The sequence below is a fragment of the Dipodomys ordii genome, unplaced genomic scaffold (assembly GCF_000151885.1).
Source record: "Dipodomys ordii isolate 6190 unplaced genomic scaffold, Dord_2.0 Scaffold73, whole genome shotgun sequence".
Taxonomy (NCBI): Eukaryota; Metazoa; Chordata; class Mammalia; order Rodentia; family Heteromyidae; genus Dipodomys; species Dipodomys ordii.
In genome coordinates, this window is record NW_012267289.1 from 8,285,176 (window position 1) to 8,300,418 (window position 15,243).

Here is a 15,243-nt window from a genome sequence, read left to right on the forward strand (position 1 = left end):
AGTCTCACAATCTCTCCTGCCCGGGCTGGCTTTGAACCGTGATCCTCAGATCTCAGCCTCCTGAGTAGCTAGGATTACAGGCGTGAGCCACCAGCACCCGGCTACCTTTGGTGCTTTTATCTTACTGTCTCAAGCCTACTCAGATGTTTGGAAGTAATAGTCCAAGCTGTACCTTTTTGTGACATTTTCATTTTAAAAGTTCACCTGTCCTGTATCTTGATTGAGAGAGAGAGAGATCTTTTATTATACATTCCCTTTTATTTTTTCCTAATCCTCCCTAAATGTCCAAATCTATTCCCCAAGTTATTTTCCCCCAAATAAAATAAATAATTCCTATATAATCTGCTTATAACAAAACAGAAAACTGTTTTCTTAATGAAAGCCTAGTCCACATATTAAACATTTTACACCTTGTGGATGAAGTGTAATATTTAAAGGAAGACAGTTTGGTAAGCATTACATATGAAAACAGCAACATACAAGTCCTTCAACATGCATTTCCACTTATCACATTAAGTCTCCAGCATCTTGGCCAATGTACAAAATTGCCTCTTTAACAATGTTTTGTGGCTGTAAAGATTGGAATCGAATGTATTTTAGTCAAGTATTGGTTAAACTGTGAAACAGTATTAAAAGGAGGATTGGAACTGTTGAATTAAGAAAGTTACAATCAAGAAAGTACTAATATGGAGCATAGGATGTGAAATTAAGTGAAAAGACAGAGATGTGAAAAGACAGAGATATAAAAGAATGAGATCGGAATGCCATTATTCTTGTGAAGACTAATACATCATAGTTAAAAGATAATGGTATGTTTACAAAGATGTGAAGACATGGCTGAAATGGGTTTCCTTTTTGTTGAGGGCATTTGCATAGCCTGGGGAAAAGGTAAAGAAGGAGATTCTTTTGCCATGTGCCATTTTGTGTCTTCTAGATTTTGAAGTGTCTAAATATATTGTGCTTAAAGCAATGGAAGATGTTTCCAAAATTCTATGAAGGTAAAAGTATTTTGTTAAAGATACCTATCTTGGGGGCTGGAGATGTAACTGGCAAGTGCTGAATTCAGTTCCTGAGTTCAAACCACAGTACTGAAAAAAAAAATCTTAGCCTTCTTATAGTATCAATTAAATATCAAAATAAAAATCTACTCTTTGTTTATAGTAAGAACAAAACAAGGAAATATTTGGCCTTTTTGTATTGGTGTTTTACTGTTGAAGCTTGTTGAGTTCTCATTCCCCAGCCTCATCAATCTTTCATTAAAGGTTCTCACTAGGAGGCAGAAGGTTTTAGGAAGAGCATTTTGTATTTCCTTTTGTTCATGTACTTGCATGACAAAGTATCTATATGTGTGATATAGAAAGAAGTAATTTGAAAACTATTTATTTGATTTCACTTTTAAGGATTTGGGGTAGTATACCAAAATGCTAAAAGTGTAATGATAGTCTTATTTTTTCTTTTTAGATATTAAACATCGGAGAATTCCAATCTTATTCTTTGCAAACAAAATGGACCTCAGAGATGCGGTGACATCTGTAAAAGTGTCTCAATTACTGTGTTTAGAGAACATCAAAGATAAACCATGGCATATTTGGTAAAGTTTTATGTTTACTTTTTTCATTTTCTCTCTCAGTATCAGTGTCCAAGATTCAGGGTTTGTTCTTGATTTTGCTTTTTTATTTTGTTTTTCTTAGTTTTTTAACCTGAACTTATTTTATAAGTGCCCAAACAGGATAAGAGATAAGCTAAGGATTTTGTTTTAGAGAATTATGGAAATATTCATGAATATAGATCTATGCAAACATTTTTAAATTGTTTTGATATAGTAGAATACTATGAACCACCCACTTATTTTCCCAGCTTCAATAACAATGACTTTCTTGTGTACATCAATTCAGCTAAACACAATCCTTCTCTTGCCTTTTCCATTCTTATGACCCCTTTCCTGAATCATTCTCCAACATAATTGTCCTGGCTTGCAATTGTACTTCCTTCAGAACTGTCATTATTACCCTGTGGCTTGTTTTGTTTATAGTCCATCTTTCTTACACTAGCTTGTTAGCTGCTGGAGAGTTGAGATTTCATCATGCTTTTTGTTTGGTTTAACTTCTGTAACTCCTATTATAGAGAAAGCATCTCATACATAATAAGTATATCATAACTATTTGTCATCATGAGACTATAGAAATATTGATTTGATTATGTCTAATGAGGTTGAAATTTAAGTAGTGTCTGAAATTACATGTTTTTGTTACATTTAACTCCAGTGTGCCTTTCTACCAAAATATATCAACAAGGATAACTAGAAAGTAAATGATAGAGAGTAGGACCCCAGTGGCTCATGCCTATCTATAATCATAGCTATTTTGGAGGCTGAGATCTGAGGATCATGGTCAAAGCCAGCCATGATAGTTGAGTCCATTAACCAACAAAAGGTGGAAAGTGGAGCTAGAGTTCAAGTGATAGAACACTAGCACTACCAAGCTAAGCTAGAATGCAGGGCCTTGAATTCAAGCCCCAGTCCTGGCACCCTAGCCCCAAAATAAGAGGAATTATAATTTTAGATACTTTTAGGTAGTACTTGTCTTGTGAGGCTCCCTTCTACTCACCACTCACCTACCTCTATTACTGTAAGGTCTGCTTCTCTTTAATAGTGTTACAAATAAATTAAGAGTTACAAATAAATTAAGGGGAAAGAGTGGACACAGAAGCAAGAAATTTACTGCCTCTAGATATGGAACTAGAAAATAAAGCAGGAAACTAAAGCTCAGAAAAGATCTTTAAGAGCTGGCCTTGGTGCTGAATAGAATAGTCCTTGAAGAACCTTGAAACTTCCAAGTACTTGATGCCTCCAACATCTCTTCTCAGGAGGGAAGCATTGTCTGTCTTGAGTAAAACCTACTTCCCTTTGGGATTGAAGGAAAAGCTAGTGCTTAGAAATGATTCTTTGATTGGAATTTCAAATAGGAATTTAGATAAACATACTTAAATTGACTGCCTATAAAGTAATTTTGAATTTTATTAAGTATTTGGTAGAAAGCACAACTTTGGTAGAAAGTACAATATTTGAAAACATTGAATAGATCTTGTTTTTTGATCCAATCTGCTTTCCTTCTTCCTTTGATTGGGGAATTGAGTCCATTAATGTTTAGGGTTATTATAGAAAGATAGGTCATGTTTCCTGCCATTTTTTTTGCCAGGAACAGAAGCCCATACTGGTGGGTCAGGATGATTTGGGAGGAAATTGTAGAAAATGAAGTCACTAATAAATAACTCAGAGCCCTGGAACACACAACATCATAAGACATGGACTTTTGCTTTTTCTGTTCTTATAAGTCTTATAATTTATTTGAGAACAAAAGCAAAATTTGGAAGATTCTAGGGAATGGTAGAGTGCCACCCTCCAGCAGTGGGAAAGAATTTCTTCATTGTGTTCCTTGTTTGGGACTGTGTGTGTAATAAAATCAATATATTAGGTACTAATACTTTTTATTACTGTATATGATTACTAGAGATGATAAACATTTGTGCTTCTCATATTGTTTCTGTCTTCCTATTTTAAAGTAATTATGAGCCTTTTTAAAATTTAATAAGTAATAACTTGACTTTCAGTGCATTGGGGTTGTTGGTCTGAGACAGCCACATGGCCCAGGCAGGTGGATGCTTCCCGAGCTGCATCATCTAGGGATGTTCTGGGAGTGGTGGAATCCTGGCCTGTCCCTGTATTGACCACCCCACTGTGGAAGCTCCCTTCTGCTTCTGCTCCTTGAGCCGCTGCTGGAGCCCACTGTTGGCTCTTGTCTTCAGAGGCCAGGGGGCCTCTTCCTTGATCTACATGGGGGCTCTGGCTGCTGCTCCTTTCACTGGTGTCCAAATCCCATTTCCTGACTTTTGAATTTCCTTGGGGAGGGCCGGGGGGAGGCTAAATGAACTGTCTTGAGGAGTCTCCAATAAAGAGGACTGGGTGGTTAATGATCTTTTTAGAGGATGCTAGTTGCCTAGGTGGAGTAGGACTTGTTTTTGCATGAGTGGAGGACTTCTGGAGCCTGCTGAAATCATGACCTGAACAACAGAAGCAGGATACTTAAGACCAAGAGCCAGCTCCCTGAGCTTCCCCACACCCAGCCAGCATGGTGTGGGAAGAAGGACACTGGAGAGTCTAACAACAGAAATTTTTCAAGATTGTATGACTAGATAGAGAAACTGCTTAGTAATTGTGTCCAGTGAGTAGGAGCCTGGAGATTCTGCCTGTGCTTTCTCTCCAGCACTATGAACTATGTAATGATGTACACCACAACAGTTTTGAGAATCTGATCAATAAAATGTGGCATAGGGTCCCACTCAGGATAAGATGGAAGTTCATGGCTACCCTAACTCTGGGCTTACTATAAAACTTTAGTTTATCTAGAATAAACTCTGCAAAGTTATCATTTATATTGGACATCAAGAGTGTCCCATGTTCTACCATTACTTTTTTTTTTTTTGTCTTTTCTTCTTTGATACCAAGGATCAAACCCAGCTTGGCCAGCACCTTGCCACTGAGCTATATCCCAGCCCATACCATGACTTTTTTACTAACATTTAATAGTTGTCCATACCCCTGGATGACCCCTACTTGAGCTGATCGTGCCGAAAATTACTTCAGAAGAACTAGTATGTCTCTGTGAGGACCTCAAGGAAGAGCTGCAGGACTGCAGGCTGTGCTCAGGCTTGAGACAGATGATTTACTAAGTAACCTGTTAAAAAGTCCTAACTCAGCCAAATTTTAGAAGCAGCCTATTCCTATGCTTGATGCAAGGATTATGTCTGTCCTCTATTTTACTCCAGCATACCAAGTCTAAATCATCAACCCCACAGAAACTCCTCAACCAACAAGTAAAAACATGTTACCGTGAGCCCCAAAAGAGATGCCCAGATTCCTCCAGTTGAGAGTAGCCGTTGGCTTCCAGTCTGTCAGGGCCAAATCTGCTGTTCACAAAGTTAATTACACAGGCCTGCCTCTATTATCAGGTGTTCAGACACCCTCAGTAGCCAGTTAATCAAAGGCAGAGGTATTGGTCATCTGGCTGCCACGAAATCTTCAGCAGCCAAAGAGACTCACCCAGGCAAAGGCAAAGAGTTCTCGCCAAGATTGTGACATTTGACTTGAGTTCCTCCATTCCCCCAAGCTACTGAACTTCCTTCTACTAGGCATAAGTTGACAGCAAAAGACACTTAATTTCTCCAAGCCACCTCAAACACCAAGAAGGTGCATAAAAGAAACACTTGCCTATTCATGGACAATTATGCCAAATTGAAAATTAGGCTTAATTCTGGAACCAAAAAAAAAAAAAAAAAACCAGATCAGGGCATCCTGAATACCTAGCACCTCAAATACACAAATACTGGAAGGACAAGGTTTTGGTTTTGTTTTTTGTTGTTTTTTTTTTTAATACCCTATTAAGCAAAAAACACTGAGCTCTCAGACTTGCGGGGAAAGTTGTAGGAAATACCACCACAAAGGCTAGTTCATCACTGGACGATGTTAGGTAGGTCATCCTCAAAGATCACTAAAAGGTTAAGATTTGACCTGAGCCCCAGCAGAGGACCCAGCCACTGAACACCTGGTTGATAGGGATGCAGCAAAGGAGCTTAAATGCTGCAAGGCTGCTTCTCCCACCACTATTGTACATAAAAGCTCAAACCTCCAAAAAGCAAAGGGAAGAAGCACTAGATCCTAGGCTACCAAAGCTACTTTAGGGCCAACATCATACTACATGCTGAAAAACTAAAACCATTTCCTCTAAAATCAGGAGCAAAGCAAGGATGTCCACTGTTTCTACTCCTTTTCAATATAATACTGGAACTCCTAGCCAGAGCAATAAGGCAAGAGAAAGACAAAAAAGGGATCTATACAAGGAAAGAAGTCAAATTATCCCTATTTACAGATGACATCGTGTTACATCTAAAGGATCTGAGAGACTCCATCCCCTAGCTCCTAGAGCTGATCAATAACTTTGGCAGAATAGCAGGATACAGAATTAGCCCACAAAAGCTTTTCTGTATACCAACAATGTACAATCAGATAGGAAAATCAGGAAACGATTCTACTCAGGAAAACGATTCTACTTGCAATAGCCTCAAAAAATTAGGGATAAACCTAACAAAAGATATAAAAGCCCTCTATAATGAAAACTATAAAAATCTGAAGAAATTGAAAGGGACATCAGGAAATAATGAATAGACCTCCCATGTTCATGGATAGGTGAGTTAATGTGAAAATGGCCAACTTGCCAAAAGCGATCTACAAGTTCAACACAATCCCCATTCAAATCCCAATTAAATTCTTCACCAAGATAAGAGAAAACAATCCAAAATAATATGGAATGACAAAAGTCTGCGAATAGCTAAATCAATTCTAGGCAAAAAAAAAAGTGCTGATGATATCACAATCCCAGACCTCAAACTACTACAGAGCTATAATAATTAAAAATTAAAAACAAATTAATCAAACTTGGTGGTAGCACAAAAATAGGGCTGAAGATCAGTGGAACAGACTAGATGACCCAGAAGTAAAGCCATATTCTTACAGTTATGTGATATTTGACAAGGGAACCAAAAATATACAGTGGAAAAAAAGTAGCCACTTCAGTAACTGGTGTTGAGAAAACTGGAAATTCATATGTAAAACTGGGTCCCTGTTTGCACCATGTACCAGTATCAACTCAAAGCCAGACCTGAAACTTTGAACCTGTTGTCAGATAGATTAGGAGAAACATTAGAAGTTGTAGGCAAAGGCAGGAACTTTTTGAAGAGTCCCAAGAGCATATATGAGAAAACTGACAAATGGAATTACATCAAAGTTTCATCACAGGAAAGATCATAGTTACTAAACTAGAAAGACCACCAACAGACTGGGAGAAGATCTTTACCAGCAATACACCTGACAAATTTTTAATACCTAAAACACACAGGAGCTTAAGAAATTACCCCTCCTTCCAAAAAATAAAAGCTAATAAGCCATTAAACAAATAAGCAGCAGAGCTAAAGAGAGGCTTCTCAGTAGAAGTAACAATGGCAAACATGAGGAAATGCTCATCATCCCTAACTAGGAAATACAAATCAAACAACATTGAAATTACATTTCACCCCAATTATGTTAGCCAATATTGAGAATTCAAAGAACAACAAAAGCTGATGAGGATATGGGGACAAAGGAACTCTATTGAAATGTTGGTGGGAATTAAACGAGTATAACCATTGGATGGAGGTTTGGAGGTTCCTCAAGGTTCTACTCTTGGACATCTACTGAGGATATTACATTACATTATATCCTACATGTCAGGATACAGGAAAGATTTTTCACGTCCATGTTTATGGCTACACTACTCACAATAGCCAGTTATGGAAACAACTCAGATACCCCACAATAGATGAATGGATCAAAAGACATATACATATACAAAAGGCATAGTACATATACACTATGGAATTTTGCTTATTCATTAGAAAGAATAATATTATGTCATTTGCAGGGAATGGGGTGGACCTAAAACAAATCCTGTTACATGAGGATACCAAGCTCAGAGAGTCAAATGGCATGTTTCCTCTCACATGTGGAAACTAGCTCAAAAGTATAGCTGAACTGATAACTTATACAGCACTCTAGGCATTCACATACAGACTAAAGGAGGCTATTCTTAGGGAAGGAACCCAAAGGCTTAACTCCTCTGAACATCCAAGATACTATGTATTCAAATGAATTCCAGAAAAAGAAAACCTGCTTTGTTATTGATGTTGGTATTGTTTGTTTTTTTTTGTTTTGTTTTGTCTTTTTAGGGGAGCAGATGGGAAGTGTAGCAGTGGAGGGAGGAAAGGTAAACAAATGCAGTCATGGTATTCATATACAATATGGAAAATGAGCTATGCAACTTGTGAGCTAGGATGGATGGGAAGAGAAAACAGGAAAAACAAAGGAAGGGATGACATTTTCCAAGAAGAATTGCATTAGTTACCTAATTTATGGAATTGTAACCCTTGCATGCAATACCTTAATAACAATAAAATTATAAATAAGTTGGTGGCAATTTTTTATAAGAAGCAGATTAATTTTTAAGTATTTTAAGCACTATATTTTATATACTGAGTACTCAGAATGAACCCTACTCATTCAGAAGTTGTAATTATCCATTAATTATATAATCATATTTTTAAAAATCAGTATTTTATGAAAAACTATCAATCTATGCATATCAAAAAGATTATTTGATATTCTACTACTAACTAGTATTATTTCGGTTTCTATTACTTAAATATAAAATATTACAATTAAGATGTAAGTTAGTTAAGGTGACTATTTTAGATGTTGTGCATATATACTTCAAATATTTAGTTCCCACAATAACAATATGAGGTCAATGGTAACATTTCCTCATAATACGGATGCTGAAACTAATGAATAGCTAATTAGCCAGTTCTTACAGCTAATAAATATAAAACTATGATTGAAATCTCTTGGGTTCTTACTTCCACCATTTTGTGAATTTTATAATTATGGATTTATACACTGTACCATCAAATTCCTTTCAAGTAACATTCTTCTATCCAATGGCTGTGTTTCTAAAAGATAAGTACTATAGAATCACTGGTACTGAGTGAAATAGGGTAGTGGGCTTAGGGAAACTTTTCCACCATGGGAGGAATATACACGTTGTTAATACTATTCCTTGAATAACCTTAGTGATAGACTTCTCAAAATGTCTCTATGAATTATGACAGTTTTTCTCATCTTTTGTTCCTGAATCCTGACACTTTTATATTCTTTGTATATTCAAATTCAGTACTTTACCAGTTCGGCTCAAATATATGTTACTAGACCATAATTGATTTACCATGTGGAAAATTACACTTTTTCCTTGCTACAGTTGTATGACATAACGAAATGTATCTTGTTTCAGTGCGAGTGACGCTGTAAAGGGAGAGGGATTGCAAGAAGGCATCGACTGGCTTCAAGGTATGTCACAAAGCACTACACTTTAGTGTTTGTTTCTTTTCCATGCACATATTACCTGTTTTACATTTTGTTTTGTTATATCATTGCTTCTTTTCTTTTGTTTCCACCAATTTTTTGCTGTCAGAAATAACAGTACAGTAAGTATCCTGTACCTTGTCCATTTACTTTATTACATTTTAAAGGACATATTTAAAGTGTTTATATCTTCACAATCAAAATATATGACACATCTGGAAAATAATTTTAACTTATGACACAAAATTTTTACCAAATCTAGTAGCTGAAACACACACTGCACATATACACACAGATATATGCATATATACATGTGTACATCTAGTGTGTCTTTGTCATCCTGTTTATATCACACTAGTTATAGATGGGAACAGGTCTGGTAGATCACTATATCAAGGAATAAATTAAGATGCATAGTTTTTCTTGACGTTACAATGTGTGCTAGCCATAGGAACTGCTTGAAACACAATAGTCAGATGTTAATGAAGCCATTTTTTATATGCCCTTACTATAGAGTCTAGTTGGTCAGGTCAAAACTTTTCAATTTTAAGTAAAATGATTAGTGATCATTTCTATTAGAAATCTCCCCACTCTGATGAAAAGGGTGAATTACAGGGTATAAATTCTAATTATATTCTTGTGGTTATAAATTCTAATTTCTTTTATCATTAGCCTTTTGATACATGGTTTGTGTGACTTTTTTTCCCTCCCTCTCTTCTGCACTCTGTAAAAACCACAGCAGAAATGTATGCTATAGCACATTATGATGGGTGTAAAAGTAGCTTGCCTGCCAAGACCAAGTGTATATTTCATAAACAGTGGGAAATGTAGTGTTCTCATTAATTACAAAGCCTGTCTTATTTTTGTCTCTTGTATTTATGCAGTCAAACACTTAACACTAAACTGTCAAGAATATTCTAGTCTTATTGTTCTCAGTGGCATTTTACTGTGAACTCTCAAACTTAGTTTCTTAGACTGTGGTTAAAAGGTCAAATTTAAGGTTTAGACTCCTATTAGAAACTGATAGTTATAGAGGAAAATTCCAGGGAAGATACCAGAAGCATATTTTTAGCCCTAATTTCTTATCTACAAGGGCCTAAGCTTACCATAGGATAGAAATTGTATTTACTGAAAATAATTTGATAGTCATCTAGATTTTTTCCCTGGTTTTATTTATGTATGCCAGTTAGGCCACTAGGTGTCAGTAACGATCCAATCACAGTACTAATTCCAACTCTTGGTTAGAAATTCTTATTTCTTTTTTGGTCCATTATATGTTTTACCTCACAAGACTTTATAAAAACACATTGTAGGAAACAGTTCTGTTATTGCTATTTTTTACACTGTGTTACCTTCACAACTTCTTCTGCAATAAGTATTACCATTTCTGTTTTCTATAAGCAAACCGGAAATATGTAGCACAATGAACTGGGCTTTGGAATCCATTGTATTTATTACACTACTTATCAATTGATGAGCTTTTCTATTAGTTACAATGTCTTAGTATCTTCTGAGGATAATTTTCTTCATCTGTAAGAATAAAAAATAAATTTTGTAAAGTGTTGTGTAGATTACTGTATTTAAAGTACCTAGCATAGAAAGCAACCAATAAATGTTTAACTTACTCTCTTATGACTATGTAACAGTAACAGAAACTAAGCACATAGGTAGAAAATTGTAAAAATGGATCTTGATTTCAGATAGATGATCCTTTGTTGATAGAAGACCATAGTCTGCATTCTAAGGCTCCCAATTTTTTTTTTTTTTTGGTCCGGTTGTGGGGCCTGAATTCTGGGCCTGAGCACTGTCCCTCAGCCCTTCAGCTCAAGGCTAGTGCTCTACCACTTGAGCCACAGTGCCACTTCCGGCTTTTTTCTTTTTGTTTATGTGGTGCTGAGGAATTGAACCCAGGGCCTCAGGCATGCAAGGCAAGCGCTCTACCACTGAGCCAACTTCCCAGCCCGCCAATATTTTTTTAAAAAAGGGATAAAAAACTACCTTGCAAAATAAATGTAAGAGACTGATGTACATGTTGTTTAACTCATTAGTCAAGAAGTTTATGTAAATCTAACTAAAAGATTTTCTGACCTTATACCTGTTCATTTTGCTTTTAGAATCATGAAATTTCCTAGATGCTAAACAAGAAGACCTCTGGTTTATTTTAAACCAATATAACCTTACTATTTTTCAGTTTAATATTGAAAACTTTCTTGTGAAATATTAAACGGCACATATAATGTCTGTTTCTATTCTATTTTAAAATGAACCCAACAGTCACATATATGTATATATAAATACATATATATGTTTATGTTACATGTATATATGTGTGTGTATATATATATATATGTATATTATATACATATAACTCCAAGACGTCTTAACTAGACCATGAGGTGTTTCTTTTTTTAATCATTAGTGAATATACAGAAGTCATTTTAAAACTTGAAATTTTTCAAGCTCTGAAACTATATTTATCATATTATAGCATGCAAAGTTTGATAATGCCTCCAGATTTTAAATATTTTGTTTGTTTTGTTTTTGTGGTGCTAGGCATCAACTCTAGAGCCTCCATCACACAACCACTTTTCTAAACTCCACCTTTAGCCCTCTTCCAGATTTAAATACTGAATCTTCATATACTATGCATATGGATACTCCATTTAAAAGAGTGTTGAACACATATCCTAATTTTATCCCTTCTTTAAATATCACTAATACAAAAATATTGTGCCTACCTACATTGGCATAAAGAATGAAAATAATGTGATTTCCAACCAAATTTTGGAACCTGGGTATCTGATGGATGCTACCTGACATAACAAGTCTCATAAGGCTGAATCCTAATGGCAGCTACAACACTAAAGGAAGCTAGGACATAGCCTGACTCTGCAGCTGCTGGATCTCAAAGGCTCAGAGAATGGTAGTAATGGAAGAATAACTATGAAGAAAAAGCTGATAAGAGTGGATGATATTTGTACAATCTGCCCCTCCAAGAAGTTTGAAGTCTTAATCTTTGCAAAAAGTCAAACATACGCTCTCTGGTTTGGAAAGTACCAGGCACAACTGAGGTGAAAATGAAGGCTGACTGAAATTTTGTATATGAAACATTTTGATTCTCTTCATTGTTCCACTTATTCCAGAAGACATGAGCAGTAGGCAGAGCATAGGAAGAGTTATCTCTGAGGAGTCAGACTAAGTTAAGAGGAAAATACCTAAAGGTATTACTATTGGAGATTCCCAAAGATATAGCCAGACACACCTAGAATGAGGGCCAAACATGACAGTCATCATATACATTTCCAAATTCTAGTCAATCTTTTTAGTATTTGCTCATGAAAAGATAACAAAAGTCTCTATTTGAGTATAAAAACATGAAATAGGGAAATGTAAGTAACAAGAAAAACAGAAAAGATAAGATTTAACTATTAGAAATTATCCTCAAAGAGATGAGAAGATGACATTTTCATGAACAAAATCAGTTATTACTGAAAATGAACAAGAACAAAAAAGGGCTTTTGGAAATTTAAAGTAGTAAAATGGAAAACAATTTTTAAAAAACGAAAACAGAGCCACTTTCCCTAAAAGTAGAAAAGAGGGACATAGGAAGTTGGAATGAAAAGAAGGTATGGATCTGATTAAGAAAGTCAAGATAGCCAGAGAAAACAGAGGGTAGCAAATCATCAAATATTATTAACAAAATTGAATCATTATTCAGTTGAAAGGAATCTTTGAGAGGCTAATGCAGTAGAAGAAAAATTCCCCAAAGCAAGGAATACCATTATTAAACTCAACACAGATGACAATGAAAATTCTACAAGTTTTCTGAGAATACCTACAGTACACTGTGGCTCAAGTGGTAGAGTGCTTAGGGACAGCACCCAAGCACTGAGTTGAAGCTTCAGGACTGGCAATAATAAAAACAAAAGGGAGGAAAGATGAAACAGGGACTGCTATTTTCCATTCATGATTCTTGAATTATCTTCATGTACAACTTTGACTAAAAAAATTAGAGCTCTACTATTGTGCTTTAAAACCAAAACATGTATTCATTGAATTTTGCCGTGTCACATTTGATTTGTCTTGCTTCAGAAAATAGATTTTGCTTTGCAGAGACTGATAATTGTGTTTTTTGTTTATCAGATCAGATCCAGGCTGTGAAGACGTGAAAAGATAGTCTTTGGAAACTTCAACAGTTAATTCAAATGATGTAGCTAAGGAAAACAGAATACTTTGATTTTTTTAAATTGTATGTACATTGAAAAATACTTTATAACATTCTGCTTGTCTGTGTGGACTCTGAGTGAGCTATTTAAGATCACAGGGCTTCCTGTTTGCTAATCTGGCCATTAATTTCATGAACACATATATCCCTTCAAAAAGGACTCCCTAGAATTACCAGCTTCTTGGTAATTGATTTAGTTGTAATTAAAATGTTTAAAAGCCAGAGTTATAAGTCATCTTAATATCCTATCATGATTTATAATAGTTTTAATGTATTTTTAATTGTCTGTTTAAAATTTCATTTATAATATGACTTTATAGTGTGAATTGTGCAACAGAACTTAAATATTTATAAGGGACTACGGGTAGTTAATATATTTTAATTTTTTTACTATCTGTCATTATCAATAAAACAAAAAATGCAGCATACCAACTAGTGTGTTTGTTTTGTTCATGCTGAAAATAATAATGCTGTGGTAATATGAATTTTACTGTCAAGCATGTGTAAATGATCCATGGCCAAGTTCAAATGAATTTATCAGTGAATACCAACCATCTCTACACCTCTTAGTCAGGCCTCATCCTAGGCAATGATGTTAGAGATATATAGCTTCATAGAAATTAAAATTTAATGAGAAATACTTTATGAACATTTATGCATGATAAATAATTTTATTTATAGGCTGAAGGAAAGTATTATGCCTTTTCATCTGAGGTATTTATAACTGATGTATTCCTTTTTTTTTCCTTTACAATTCCTCTTTGCTACTGTGGTAAGTGATATGTGATAAGGAAGAAAAGTTTATTGTAAGTCAAATTTTAGAGGTTTCAGTTATGCCCAGCCTATTGTTTTGGGGCCTGTGGCAGAGCAGTCCATCATGGCTAGAACATGTGGTGGAGCCACTCACCTCATAGCAGCTAAGAAGCAGAGGGAAAGAGGAGGTATGAAGGAACTGGCATATTATTGTCCATCCGGGAACACATTTCCAATGACCTAACTTGGACCCACTAAGCTCCAGTTTGTAACAGAGTTTCACAAGAGCCTTCATTTAGCACATGGATTTTTTAGAGTTACATTCTGTTGCTTGTCAGAAGTTGTGTCTAATTCCAGGACTAATCATCATGGAAACTTCTAGCAAATAAGAAAGGGCTCAAGGAATGGTGTAGATATGAAAGCCCTTTAACTTGTCACACAGGATATTTTAAACATGAATAAAGATAGTAATGGATATAATTCATTGAATAAAGTAAGAATTTGTCCTATGGTACAAGTAAGCAAATAAATGGCTAGATAACAGAATACCTACAAATGTAGAAAGAATAAAAAAGCACCATTCATTCTAGAAATATTCAATGATGCTAAAAATAATGATGAAATTATGTCATTGAATAAGAAGATTGCATACTTTTAGACTCCCTTCTTGCAATATAGTTACTATTATAGAAAGAGAAAAATAACAACAGAGAATGCTTGTGGACACCATCTTAATCAAACAATCCAAATTATATCATGGGATATAGTGGGAAATGATATGCCACTCAGCATAGTGAAAAGAAAATAGCATTGCTTTTTTTGATGTTTTTCCAAAATGTATAGCCTAAATCTGACCATATGGAAACACTCAAAAACTCTGGCCTACAACATTAAGTCATGTAAAAATTGAGGAGTTTTTACCAAAATAAAGGAAATTAATAAAGCATAGTAACTAAACATGATACATGCTTCTGGAGTGGAGTGCTTTGCAAAACAAACAAAATAATAATAATGCCAAAATGAATGGGCATGAGGATTAGATAGTACACAGATCAGCATCACTGTTGATTTTGAGAATTGTATCAAGATTTAGGGGGCTAGGAAGGTGGCTTAGTGGAAGAGCACTTGCCTTGCATGCTTGAGGCCCTGGGTTCAATTCCTCAGCACCACGTAAGCAGAAAAAAAAAGCGGGAAGTGGCGTCGTGGCTTAAGTAGTAGAGGCTAGCCTTGAGCTGAAGAGCTGAGGGACATCACCCAGGCC

At 35.4% G+C, this 15,243-nt stretch overlaps 1 protein-coding gene across 3 annotated transcripts in view; it reads left to right on the forward strand.

Moving 5' to 3' along the window:
* The window catches only part of Arl6 (ADP-ribosylation factor-like 6), a 30,677-nt gene extending 17,020 nt beyond the window's left edge, over positions 1–13,657 (forward strand). For 2 of the 3 annotated variants that reach the window (XM_013024070.1, XM_013024071.1), the window contains exons 6-8: positions 1,462–1,591; positions 8,934–8,989; positions 13,148–13,657. In XM_013024070.1, the coding sequence (XP_012879524.1) occupies positions 1,462–1,591; positions 8,934–8,989; positions 13,148–13,173 (212 nt within the window). In that variant the 3' untranslated portion in view covers positions 13,174–13,657. Of the gene's footprint in view, positions 1–1,461; positions 1,592–3,197; positions 3,520–8,933; positions 8,990–13,147 lie in introns of those variants that run through there. The other variant, XM_013024072.1, reaches the window with a different exon arrangement.
* Positions 13,658–15,243: the final 1,586 nt, after the last annotated feature.